Genomic DNA, 14,678 nt, shown 5'->3' with positions numbered 1-14,678 from the left:
GGGATGGTGTCTATAGAATAAAGGTAATGAAACCGCAGCTACAGTTTTTTTTTTACAAAACAACCATCAAGTCAAAAATGAAAGGAAATTATTTTTTTTAAGTATAAAAAAATGATTATGGGAGGCTGTGGGCCCCTAAACCCCCCCCCCCCCCACATTGCGGGGTCTGGCGGCACTGTACTTCCGCCCCTAGATCCCACGTGGCAGCTAATCATCCAGTGTGCTGTACTCGTGGTCATCCATCTGATCAAGGTCCACGTACTCGACCTGAGATTCCAGAAGTTTCTCCAGGTGACCACAGAGTTCTGCGAAGGTGGGTCTCTCAATGGGGCTTGTTTTCCAGCACTTTAACATGAGCTCATTACTGGAACACATTTAAAGAGAACAATCAACGGTTAAAGACGCTACACAAGTTGTTTTAGTGACTTGACATGTCGGAGGTTGATTTAGGTTTTAATTTTGTGGTTCGTGTTGTGTCCTGTTTCTAGTTTATTATTGTCTTGTGTGTGTCAATGTCTTGTATTTGTTATTGTCTTGTGTATGTCAATGTTTTGTATTTGTTATTGTCTTGAGTTTGACAAATAATGTCTTGTATTTGTTATTGTCTTGTGTATGTCAATGTTTTGTATTTGTTATTGTCGTGAGTTTGACAAATAATGTCTTGTATTTGTTATTGTCGTGAGTTTGACGAATGTCTTGTATTTGTTAATGTCTTGAGTTTGACAAATGTCTTGCGTTTTTAAAAATGCCTTGCCGTGTTCTAAACGTCTTTTCTACTGTTTGTTAAAAATTGTATTCATGAAAAATGTCTTTGACCAATGTTTATTTCAGGCAACTTTTCCGCCCTCCCCCCCCCCACCCCCTCAGAAAAATTTAGCCCGACCCACCACTCCCCTCCACGAAATTTTCAAGTGCCCCTCCGGTGAAAAAAAAAGTCTTGAAAGGAACACTGTCTTTGACTTTAATGAGTGTCTTGTCGCGTCTCTTTTACATGTCTTTTCTACTGTCTGTTAAATTCTTGTTCTTGTAAAATGACTTTGACTCTGACATTGCCCGCGGCATTTCAAGTGTTACATCACATACAACATCCACATAACGTGTGACATACACGATGCCAGAACTGTGACCTGGGCAGGTGAGCAGCTGACCTGCCTTGATGACGTCAAGAACCTTCTCAGTGTCAAGGCCAGCAAAAGGGGTGGAGCCTGAGAACAAACAGGAGTAGGAATTGGGTTTCTACCTTCGAGAACGACTGGCATGCAGTGTTTTTTTCAGGCATCTCTTCGTCGTCCCCCCCCCCCCCCACACCCCACCCGAAGAAAGTCTACCGCCCCTCCGAATAAAATGGAATTTATATAGAGAATGTACAATTTTAACAGTGTCCGTCCCTCTCCCCTCCCCCCCCCCTCCCCCCGAAAATTTCAAGTGCCCCCCTCTCCACCAGGAGAAAAAAGTCTGGACAAAACACTGCTGGCATGGCAGTAGTGGGGAGTAAAAGGGCTACATTACGGGACTAGGCAAACAGATCAGCCCGGGATACATCAGATACTTTCTGCCTGACATAAGAGATACGGTTGATTAGCTAGGCATGGGCCGATCTTGTTGACTAGCTGTTTTGTTATTGGTAAGATCTAATTCAAACAGAAAGGTAATATTTTTTTTAAATTTGAAAAATTATTAAAATTCAATGTCAATTAACAATGTGAATGCAATGTACCCAGCGTGACCAACTCCCACACGAAGACACCAAAAGACCAGACATCTGACATCTGACTGTACTGGTTGTAGAAGAGAGATTCAGGGGACATCCAGCGGACTGGGAGAAGTCCCTGTGGACAATTCATGGTCATTACACAAGAGGACTTCACGGAACATCAAATAAACTGAGATCAGTACAGCGACACGATATAAAGAATATTTTTGATACGTCCTTTCATGTAAGTTCATGCGTGTGTCAAAAGTTTACTTACGCTTTGCTTTGAAAAACAAGAGCTAAAACATGGACATTTTCATTCAAGTTATTGGTAACTAATTGTGCAGTGTCTTAAGAAAACATACTTGAATATCTTCTTATTTTAGATTTTATCATTGAAACATTTGTACACACACATATTAGCGTCCAATACACAGTTTTAAGAAGGTGTTCAAAGTCCCCCCTACCTTACGTGTCCGAGTGTACTCATCATCTGGACCAATGTGTCTGGCTAGTCCGAAATCCGAGATCTTGACCACGTGATGAGAATACAGGAGCATGTTACGGGCTGCGACATCTCTATGGACAATCTGACGACAAAAGTTGCACAGATAGACATATATGTGGATTTTCCTACGACAAAAGTTGCAGATTAGGACACGTTTATATACGGGTTGCAATTCAATGTTGCTAAATACAAAAGTCCCGACTTCGAACCCCGTAGATGAGGCTCTATAGCTGGGGACGGCAACCTATCTAGGAGGGACAACTCTAAATTATAACAACTGCTACCTTGTAGTTTGTTCTTGGATGGACAAAGGCTACGGAAGCAAATCCAGAAAGAAAAGCTAGCTGAAGGTGTCAATGATCTATATGGCGCATAAGAAGGTACCTCACTAGACCCTATCTCGTCAGACATTCTCCTCACTAGACAACTCGCCAGACCTCACCATAGTAATTGTGTTGGAGAAATCCTATCCAACATTAAAATTGAGAACGAAGAAGAAGAAGAAAAGACAAGATTATGGACCATCTGATGACAAAATGAGCAAATTTAATCATGTCAATATCACGACAAAAGTTGCAAAATTTAGACATGTTATGGACAATCTGACAAGACCAGTTGCAAGTTAAACAATCCAATGGACATTTTGACGACAATAAACTACAACTACAGATTACTTTATTATTTCATATTGAAATTTTTAAACATTGATATCCGATAAATAAGTTATTTTCCCCCCAGTGTTATCTTTCCCTCTTTTAATTAATTTTCGTGCAAGTCAGACCAACTAAACTATTAAATGCGACAGGAATAATAGATGATTAAAAGCGCTAATTAATGATTAGTTTATCTAACCTTATTATTCGCCAGGTGACGTAACCCGCGACAAACCTGAAGAGCGTAGGACATTAGTGTCTGTGACGTCAGCACTTCCGTGTTATCGATACCGTCAACTCTGCAAGTAATGGATTCCGTCAGATTGCATTCCGCAGATAAAATATGTTTGTTTTATAATTTACAGACAGTAGGAGTGTGTTTATGTAGTCAGATGGTTGAAACAGTGTGCCATGAATAAATTGCTAAATTATTGTTTTTAATCTGCCATTGTTTCGTTTGAATGCCGATGATTTACTTAATTAGAATAGTGATTTTGACTATAATTAATTAAGTTTGCGCTCATATAAATAAACAATCAATCAGTCTAAAACAGGGGTCGGCAAGCTGCGGCTCGCAAGCCACTTGCGGCTCTTTTGATGTCAAAATGCGGCTCTCCAGTTCCATGCACAAAAATAAAATTATATTATTTCATTTTCAAAACTCATAACAAATGTTATACTTTAAAAAAAACCTTCAAGCAAGATAAAAAATGTGAGTAGAGCGCATACAGACAGCTGACAGTTGCTTGGGCACTAGGCCCAGCCCCACAACTGTGCTGGGGTCAGCCCCGTGGCAATGGTTCCATGCTTTCCACTTCCGAGTTTCACACTTTGGTTTGGTATATCGCTCAATATTGAATGTTATTCTATTGAGATTGCATTTCTTTATATGTCAGCATGCATACATCTGACCCGAGTCACGTAGTTTTTTAGTTATTATACTTAGGGGTCTAAACCGATTTATTTTAAATTTATTCACCTAATCTTATTCAAATACCAAATGTGGAAATATAAATGTTAGTGGCTCTTTGCAAACTGGGAAATTTCATAAATTGTAACTTTTGGCTCTCCCGTTTCGAAAGGTTTCCGACCCCTGGTCTAAAACATTTGGCAATTTTTATTTTTATTTATATAATTATTTATTTGTATTTTAAAAATATCTTAAAACAAGTGAACAAAATTGATGAAGACACAAATCACGTCTGTTTAACAGTACAATATTGCTAGGTAGTAAATTTTCTAATTGTGAGCAAAAATTGTAAGATACCTAATCGGGGTTGCACGTGTTGCGGTGATGTACTGTGCACTGTCCTGCTTAAGACCATACGAGCAGAAAGCCGCATTAGCGTAGTTTCTCTCCATACGCTGGTCCTGTAGATGTCGCTTTAGGTCGCCCCGCTCAGCGAACTCCAGCAGCATGAGATAAGGGTCTGGTGAGGTAATGGAATGGTGAGGTAAGGGTCTGGTGAGTTTATGGTGAGATAAAGGTCTGGTGAGTTTATGGTGAGATAAAGGTCTGGTGAGTTTATGGTGAGGTAAGGATCTGGTGAGATCAATGTCTGTTGACTCAAGAGCCTGGTAAGCAAAAGGCTACCATGAGCTACACAATTGAGTTAAGATTCACCATGAGCAGTACAACTGGCATACAACGTCACGATGTTCACGTGAGGGGGCAATGACCGCATGATCCCCAGCTCTGCCAGAAAGTCTCTCCTGGACTCCTCTCTCTGGTCCTCGGACACTGGAAGTGGATACAAAGATTAAGTATTGGCAGTCATTTCGTACAGGAGATGAAACAAGCAGGTTTTGGCAGTCTTCTTACATGTAGTATTAAGATGAAAAAAAAGTTTTAAATCAATATGAACATATACTTAATGTTCAAACGATTGAACTATATCAGCAGTCTAGAGTGGATTTTATTTACTACATTGTAAGATGTTATGGTATTATTCTAAACACGTAATTTATTACTGGAAAGAATACTTTCACATTTCCAAACATCCGTTTCCCCTTAAATTAGAGTTGTAAGCAGTGTTTCTTTCAGACCTTTTTCTCCGGGGAGGGGGGGGGGGGGCATTTGATATTTTCGAGGGGGGGGCGGTCAACATTTTCCGGGGGGGGGGGGCGGACACTAGTAAAAGTATATGTTTACTATATAAATTCCATCTCGTGCGGAGGGGTGGGGGTAGACTTTCTTCGGGGGGGGGGGGGGGCGGAGCCTGGAAGAGATGCATGGAAGAAACTCTGGTTATAAGAAGCGGGGCTCGAGTAAGAGATTTCTTAAAGAAGGACGTAAATAAATATCGCAATAAATTAATCTATTTTCCTTAAGCCAAAGTTTTATTGACGTATTTATGTTTCATGTTGCTTATTGAGAACGTACAACGACTGTTCACCTGTTTCTTGATAGACATGTCTGATGTTGTTATCACGTGCCACCTATCGTGTAGGTATCTGCTGTTAGAGAATGAAAATATATCAGTAAAATATGTGGACAAGCGCTCACCCAATGTCATCTTGACCGCAACGGTTGTCCAGCGTTTGGCTCCACATCCTCTGGTCCTCTTCAAGTTCAGAACTTCCGCTTTGACCACGGTACCGAAAGCTCCTCGTCCTATCGTGTTCTGGAACCTGATGTTCTTTCTGGGAATTTCCTCGAGAACATTGGCTTTCTAGTTCCGAGAGAGAATATCAAATTATACACAGTTAACAATTACATATTATATTACATCAATCGCGTTGATCCCTATAAACAAAGTTCAACACAAAGTTTAGTTTAATGATGGCCACAATTCACACGCCAACAAACGAGTCACTTGCGCTTCTTTTCTCATAAGCCTGGAACTTGAAACAGTTTAGCAGTTTGGAGCTATCAATTACTTTTGTAAGATTCGGAATGATCTTAACACAATTCAATATTTGTAAATAATAAAATGTATAAATAATTCTACAAGCGAAAAAAACCAGATTAAATAGGTTATTATTTAAAAGCTTATTTTTGTTGGTTATTTTCTTAGATTTGTCGATTTTCTTTGTTATTTCACTAGGCTTAAAAATGTTTAATTGTTTCTTAATTGTAATGTACATATTTACATATTTCCAGTACATGATTGCTTATAGATAAGTTGTATTCACAAAGAGACAATACATTATGTATATGATAAAAACCTCCTTTGTCTTGGTCATGTTTCCAAACAACTTGACATTTCCACCTGACACGGTGTGTATAATTGGCTGTGGCCTGTCCTTAAGAGTGGATTCAGAGCCTTTAGTCTGTCCCTTGGTTTGAGAGCATCCACCTCTCTGTCGATAAATCACTATTTATATTTATGTGTGATCCTGAGATTTATTCAATTGTAGTCGGTATATAAAACTTGCTAGACTGCTAACCCGAAAGTCTCGAGTTCGTATCTCAGAGCTCGAGTCTGTATGACGTCACTGAGTCCACCCAGCTCTGATAGGTACCTGACTCACCTCAGGGAAGCAAAAACGCTGGCATAGTTCTGATCCCGAGGTTATTGAAACAGATGAACTCTACTTCATCTGCCCCATGTGTCTTGAACACGAATGGGAAAATAATGATGATATAAATATATTTTGTTTTATTGTCTCAAACTAAGATTTATTAAGCCCACGATATGTTACATCTTTTGCAAATACTAAACCGCTACATCCTAAGTCTGGGTAAAGTTAAAAATCTATGTTGTTAAGTGGTAACATGTTACCTTATAGATCACATAAACTAATCTGTGTAATTGAACCCGGTACCTTATAGATTACATGAGCTATTCTGTTCAATTGAAGCTAGTACCTTATACATCACATACATTATTTTGTTCAATCGAATCTGGTACCTTAAAGTTTACTTGAACTAATAATCTGATCTAATGAAGCTGATACCCTATAGACCACATGAATTATTATTTTCTCTTGATCATGGTATCTTATAGATCACATGAATATTTTATCTTTGTTCAATTAAACATCGCACCTTATAGACCACATGAATATTTTATGTTTGTTCAATTAAACATGAAACCTAATAGACCACATGAATATTTTATGTTTGTTCAATTAAGCATCGTACCTTATAGACCACATGAATATTTTATTTCTGTTCAATTAAACACGGTACCGTATAGATTACATGAACTGATCAGATACCTTATAGATTACATGAACTAATCTAATACCTTATAGATTATATGAACTAATCAGATACCTTATAGGTTACATGAACTAATCTAATACCTAATAGATTACATGAACTAATCAGATACCTTATAGATTATATGAACTAATCAGATACCTTATAGATTACATGAACTAATCCAATACCTTATAGATTACATGAACTAATCTGATACCTTATAGATTACATGAAATAATCTAATACCTTATAGATTACATGAACTAATCTAATACCTTATAGATTACATGAACTAATGAGATACCTTATAGATTACATGAACTAATCAGATACCTTATAGATTACATGAACTAATCTAATACCTTATAGATTACATGAACTAATCTAATACCTTATAGATTACATGAACTAATCTAATACCTTATAGAATATATGAACTAATCAGATACCTTATAGATTACATGAACTAATCTAATACCTTATAGATTACATGAACTAATCAGATACCTTATAGATTATATGAACTAATCAGATACCTTATAGATTACATGAACTAATCAGATACCTTATAGATTACATGAACTAATCAGATACCTTATAGATTACATGAACTAATCTAATACCTTATAGATTACATGAATTAATCTAATACCTTATAGATTACATGAACTAATCAGATACCTTATAGATCACATGAACTAATCAGATACCTTATAGATCACAAAGACGACAACTGCAGCTGCACCAACAGCAACACACAACGTGCAGACGACAGCCACGACTATTCCAGTCACAGATACACCAGCTCTGGGTATGGCTTTAGGTTCAGGGTCCCACATTAGTGGGTACTGCGGGTTCCCTGTTTGGTGCATTTTGTTATACAGGTTAGGCAGGAGCCGCTGCAATATGTTTGTCTTGACTGTTGTCTTTGTCGTTGTACTTGCTATTGCCCTTGTCGTTGTACTTGCTATTGCCCTTGTCGTTGTACTTGCTATTGTCCTTGTCGCTGTCTTGGATGTTCTCATTACTGTTGTTCTTGCTGTTGTCGTTCGGTCTGTGAACCAAATTCATATTTTTATTATTACTGACATGACAACTGACACAATATTTAATGTTAATGACCAGACAGTTGGCAATATTTTACAGACAATGTGCGATGACGCAAGTTTAGGTTATAGAGGTCGAGTAGAAGATAGCAGAAACAGAGCATAGCGTAGGTAGGTAGACCAATAGAATTACAGGAGATGGCCGGTCACGTGAGACGGTCAGATGACCACTGAAGCGTGGGTCAGAAGTTAGGTAGCTGTAAGAGATAGGTAGCGCTAGGCGAACGAATTAGAGAGTTAGAGGTAGATAATGTGATAGGGATGGTCATGGGAGTGTGTAGTTAGATAGTGTTAGTAGATGGTTATAAATGTAGTTACGGTAGGAGTCGATGTCATGTGTAAATAAAAACTCTAATTTATTGAATTGGACCTTTCTGTTAATTCCACACTGTACCAGGCGTACATAAAAAGAGGCGATCACCATAGGAAGAATATTATATACCGTATGTTCATGACGGAGCAATACAAGTATATATATATATATATATATATATATATATATATATATATATATATATATATATATATATATATATATATATATATATAACTTTCTACAACTCTGCATTAAATTTGGTAGAGCAGCGGTTTCTTCTTCAACCACCACCCTCACAACTGCTATTTCTACGCCACCACCACCCTAACAACTGGTATTTCTACACCACCACCACCCTCACAACTGGTATTTCTACACCACCACCACACTCACAACTGGTATTTCTACGCCACCACCACCCTAACAACTGGTATTTCTACACCACCACCACCCTCACAACTGGTATTTCTACAACACCACCACACTCACAACTGGTATTTCTACACCACCACCACCCTCACAACTGGTATTTCTACAACACCACCACCCTCACAACTGGTATTTCTACAACACCACCACACTCACAACTGGTATTTCTACACCACCACCACCCTAACAACTGGTATTTCTACAACACCACCACCCTCACAACTGGTATTTCTACAACACCACCACCCTCACAACTGGTATTTCTACAACACCACCACCCTCAAAACTGGTATTTCTACAACACCACCACCCTCACAACTGGTATTTCTACAACACCACCACCCTCACAACTGGTATTTCTACAACACCACCACCCTCACAACTGGTATTTCTACAACACCACCACCCTCACAACTGGTATTTCTACAACACCACCACCCTCACAACTGGTATTTCTACAACAACACCACCACCCTCACAACTGGTATTTCTACAACACCACCACCCTCACAACTGGTATTTCTACACCACCACCACCCTCACAACTGGAATTTCTACAACACCACCACCCTCACAACTGGTATTTCTACAACACCACCACCCTCACAACTGGTATTTCTACAACAACACCACCACCCTCACAACTGGTATTTCTACAACAACAACACCCTTACAACTGGTATTTCTACAACACCACCACCCTTACAACTGGTATTTCTACAACACCACCACCCTCACAACTGGTATTTCTACAACAACAACACCCTCACAACTGGTATTCTACAACATCACCACCTTCACAACTGGTATTTCTACAACAACACCACCTTCATATAGAGTTACTCGTCCTTACACCTGTAACACATCTCTCCTTAGTTCACCCAGCTAGATAAGTTCCTGACTTTGCTGTAAACATATTCCGGGGTTAGAGAAAGATGAGGAATTATATATCTTCACCTGGACGTAACTAATTTATTGACACGTTTATTGTTACGGTGTTAGTGTATGAAGATCATTAAGAGGAGTCAAATGACTAACACGACTTAAAATTTTGACATTAGAGTGGTACTATCTTGAACTATGACCTACCAGATGATGTTTATAAAAAGAAAACTAAATAGGAGACAGCATCATAGAAAACAACAAACGGGCGCCACTTAAAAACAAAAATAAGACCAAACAAAATGAACTCACTACTGAAGTTATTCTGTCTAGCCTCGATCTGAAAACTACAGTTGGTCTGGCAGAAGCCTCTTTCTGAACGGACGGTACACGAGAAGTTCCGCCCATACACCCGCTCAATTGTCCAATTAACCTTCAGACAGCTTGTTGCTGTATTGTTCGTCTTTAACAAGAATTATGGAACGATTTTCATTAATATATATATATATATATATATATATATATATATATATATATATATATATATATATATATGTGTGTGTGTGTGTGTGTGTATGTGTGTATGTATTTACGTGGGTGTACGTATGAGTGTAATTTACAGAACGTACTAAATGGTTAATATAAATACAGAAACCAAAATAACTTAATTAGAAAACCTTCTGTGCATGGGAAAGGTCTAGAGAAGCTCTAGCGTTATTTTCCCACGTTTTCTTTAACTTGCTTTCTCTGTTTGTCTTTCCAATCAAATCTTGCGATCGAAATTTCTGGCACTTCCCAGTTAGCTAGCGCGCTGAAATTTTCAGGGAAGCTTTCTTTTGGATGACCATAGAATATTCAATTGTTATTATTACTAAATTGATCAATGGAAACATTTTATTGAGCATTTTAGACCGCTATATAATCTATATATATAATTCTCCTCTGCGAGCCATTAGAAAAAAAATGAGCGACGCGTAGCTCGCCTCTCTCTTGCCGCGCGCAGTGAAGCGAACGATCCCACGTCGCGACAGGCTTAGGGGCAGATAATTTAGTTTGAACCGACTTTAAACTTACAGGAGGTAACTATTACCACTGGTGGCCAGTTTGGGGGAGACGATATGGTCGAGTGGTTGGGCACACGATTGCTATCCCACTCGACACGGGTTCAAATCTATGTGTTCTAGTCAGTAACCAGCCCTCGTCCTAACCGCTATCAACTAACCTCTGACAATCATTCACTTGCGATTGAGACCGAAGAAGAAAGGGTCTCTCGTTTTTTACGAGTTGTCTTTTTACGAGTTGTCTTCGTTTACCCAAAAAAAAAGGAAAAGATAAAATCGATAGCAAGATTTCAATGCAAACAAACAGACAAAGACTAAAAAGTAGAAAATAATAATCATTAAAAAAGTTAAAAAAAACCCACGTTTTCTGATTGAACTAAAAAGTAGAAAATAAATACTATACATCACAATAATGCAAGCGATCACTCTACTATAAGCGATGAAAAACGTGGGGCGCCGTGATTTTCTTACAGTTTCTAATACTGTTGACTCTCTACAAGCTCCCTAATAAAAGTCAATAGTATTATCTAATCAATAGTAATATAACTTTTACTTCGGCGCCCCACGTTTTTCATCGCTTATAGTAGAGTGATCGCTTGCATTATTGTGATGTATAGTATTTATTTTCTACTTTTTAGTTCAATCAGAAAACGTGGGTTTTTAAAAACTTTTTTAATGATTATTTTTAAAATGGTGTGTGGTGCTATAAAACAGATGTGCTAGAAAATAGAGGCCTAGCGACCCTACCCGGCGCCCGGGGACAAACTTTTCGATTTGCACCCCCCCCCCTCAAACTTTCGATTTGCACCCCCCCCTCGAACTTTTCATTTATACCCCCCTCAAACTTTCAATTTGGCGCCCCCCCTAAGGTCGGCGCCCGGGGACATATGTAACCCCCCCCCCCCGCCCCCCCCCCCCCCCCGCTACGCCTCTGCTAGAAAAACCTACACTGTGTGGTGTTGTGTTCTAAAGATGTGAAGTTTTTTTTGCATTTTCAATAGCTAAATAATTTTTTGTAAAGTCTAAAGTAGTTTATTCTTAATTCCTCTATTATTTATTTTATTACTTAGTAATGTGTCAAAACTTGCGAGAGAAATTTCGATCATTTCTAAGAGACCAATTTCTTTCAAGCTTGACACCTGAGTTATCACTCAATGACAATGCAACGTAACGTAACATTTTACTTAACTGAAATAATATTTTATAAACAAAGCATCAAATACTAACTCAAGCAGTCTTTAAATTTATAAGCTTATTATAAATATTTACCGGACAATCACGACAAAATTTGACCGAAAAATATTAACAATCAAATTGAAACATCGGATTAAAATGCTTCGCTCATTTACATGAACAGAAAAGTAGAAATAAAATGAAAAAAAAATTGTCGAATTAGCAGGCAACCAGGACATGTTTTTTATCCATGTCAGCAATCATAATCGTGGACTTCTGATAAAACTTAGTAAATGCCATTATACAATAATTGTGGTCAGGGTTAATTATTTTAGTTTTATTATAGGCTTTTAGCAAACACAACATCACCTGTAAGTTGATCAGTGGGTCATCTTTCACGTGGTAAATAATATTTCTGGCGCCGAGAGGTGCGCTGCGCCATGTGAACTGCAAAGACAAAACTAATTTGAAACAATTAACATAAAGATATGCTATTTGGTGTGTTGCTGTTGATTGTTGTTTGTTTTTTTTACTGAAATTATCAACTTTGTGCAGCCGCCACATATGACACGTCTTAGTTCCTATGTGGATGGAACTTGTCTCACGTCTAAAATAAGAATGTGTGCTTACGTTTAAGTGCCAATGTGTAACCACTTTAACAGACTAAAGTGTACTAACGTCAAAAGATGAAAGTGTACTTAGCTTCACAGACCAAGTGTACTCACGTCAAAAGTTCAAAGTGTACTTAACTTCACAGACCAAGTGTACTCACGTCAACAGACCAATGTGTACTCACGTCAAAAGTTCAAAGTGTACTCAACTTCACAGACCAAATGTACTCACGTCAAAACATCAAAGTGTACTCAACTTCACAGACCAAAGTGTACTCACGTCAAAACATCAAAGTGTACTCAACTTCACAGACCAAGTGTACTCACGTCAAAACATCAAAGTGTACTCAACTTAACAGGCCAATGTGTAGGCCTACTCACGTCAAAAGTTCAAAGTGTACTTAACTTCACAGACCAAGTGTACTCACGTCAAAAGTTCAAAGTGTGCTGAACTTAACAGGCCAATGTGTACTCACGCTAACACCTTCCTCAATCTGGATGTTCTGGGTCAGGCTGACCCTGCACAATAACCGGAGATTATTTCCTTCACGTCCGTCATCCGTGATGTTACAATTGCATGGGATCGACCCCATGTGATACAAGGCGCCGACCCCATAGTTTTGTATACCAATGATGGCAGGGATCATAATGGTTGATAGATATACGAACATTATTCCTGAATTGCAAAAAAAGATTGTTTTCTTTTTTAAAGAACGTAATTACTGCTTTCAACCTCAAACACGGACAGATCGTAAGATTTAATTTATTTCAAACTTAACTTGCATAGTTTACATACATATGCCACTCCGATATGTAAACAATGCAAATGAAAGATAAACCATTTCACATCGATCTATGACATGAGGTAATGTAAAAAAAATCGCACACTTGCAAAAGTGCAAATACACGAAAATCAAATTAACATCCTCATATACGGTAAAGAAAATGGAATGAAATGTTTCAGTACATCTGTGGCTCCCACTGAGATCAAGAATAGAACAATGCCAGAGTTACGCCGCTTATCCTGGATACCTGAGAATACAAGGCCAGTATCATCGATTTCAGTGCAAACACTTTTATCAAATAGCGATAAAACAGAATTAAATTATATTCACATCTTTAAATGCGGCTTCGACGCCGATCTAATTTGGCGGTGTATTAATAAACGGCAAAACCCATTTAGTGCATTCATCAGAGAGATGTGTCAATTAAATCATCCATAGCAACGTTGGAATGTTAAAAGGATTGAAAATTTTATCACATTTTGATTATAGTTGAAACGTTAAGTGTAAACTTGTTTTTAGCTTTTAAAAAAAAAATTTAGTTTTGAAAACACTAAAATACGTCCAAATACATCACCACACAGTCCAGCTTTCTCAACCACATCTGTTTTATAGCACCACACACCATTTTTAAAACAAGAGCTTCTAAAGAACTTTCACGTTGGGTGCCATTGTTATACAAAAGCACGTTTCAGCTTTTGGACTTCTAAATACGCCAATTGAAAAGAAGTACTTCCAAGCCCATGGAGTTGTAGACAAATATTCTGAAGGTCACAACTTCCCCGACCCGAAACATTGACCTCCAAAAATACAACTGTTCCACTTTAACTTTTGAGATAGTTAAAAGATTTTGCGTTGCATGCCATACAATATCATGTCTAAACGGTGTTTTGAAGATGGGCCTAACCGAGATGGATGCTTCAGATTTTCTTAATTGTAGTGCTGAATCGTCAAATCGTCATTATTTTATGAATTACCTGTTTTTACTTGCTACATTTTTTGTTACACCTAGTTGTTTTTGTTTTTTTTTTCTTTAGGAATCTTCTTCTACTTCTTCGTTCTTAATTTTAGTGTTGGTTTGCACGGGATTCCCTCCAACACAATAAAATATACGTGTCAACTGGTTATGCGCCATTGAGGCCATAGACTCAGATTTCAGCCTGCTTTTCTTCTTGGATTTGCTTCCATAGCCTTTGTCCAACCAAGAACAAACTACCAGGCAGCAGTTGTTTAGCAACCATGAGCTTTACCGACTCGACCACGCCGACCATTTCTTTAAGACATTTAGATAGATATTTTGATTATTGACTGTAT

General features: G+C 38.1%; 1 protein-coding gene across 1 annotated transcript; it reads right to left on the bottom strand.

Annotated features, from left to right (window-relative positions):
* Positions 1 to 207: 207 nt before the first annotated feature.
* Positions 208 to 7,876, bottom strand: LOC131939994 (tyrosine kinase receptor Cad96Ca). The gene is made up of 10 exons (XM_059298526.1): positions 7,715 to 7,876; positions 6,023 to 6,157; positions 5,361 to 5,526; positions 4,479 to 4,595; positions 4,122 to 4,284; positions 3,054 to 3,153; positions 2,161 to 2,283; positions 1,718 to 1,829; positions 1,109 to 1,205; positions 208 to 364 (listed from the first exon to the last, which is right to left on the bottom strand). Exons 1-10 carry the CDS (start codon positions 7,874 to 7,876, stop codon positions 208 to 210), a joined length of 1,332 nt encoding a protein of 443 aa, XP_059154509.1.
* Between the last annotated feature and the right edge of the window lie 6,802 nt (positions 7,877 to 14,678).

This window comes from Physella acuta, unplaced genomic scaffold (genome assembly GCF_028476545.2).
Source record: "Physella acuta isolate Inbredline_101_S28 unplaced genomic scaffold, ASM2847654v3 ptg000307l, whole genome shotgun sequence".
Lineage (NCBI taxonomy): Eukaryota > Metazoa > Mollusca > Gastropoda > Physidae > Physella > Physella acuta.
Note: the sequence above shows the minus strand (reverse complement) of the source record. Positions and strands in the feature narration are given on the sequence as shown.

Excerpts from the sequence above, each read along its gene's own strand:
- LOC131939994 (XM_059298526.1), bottom strand. The coding sequence starts at position 7,876 with ATGCACCAAACAGGGAACCCGCAGTACCCACTAATGTGGGACCCTGAA. Across the intron at positions 4,596-5,360 it reads TGCGGTCAAGATGACATTGG|TGTCCGAGGACCAGAGAGAG; the intron begins GTGAGCGCTTGT and ends ATCCACTTCCAG. Across the intron at positions 3,154-4,121 it reads ACACGTGCAACCCCGATTAG|AGTTGACGGTATCGATAACA; the intron begins GTATCTTACAAT and ends CATTACTTGCAG.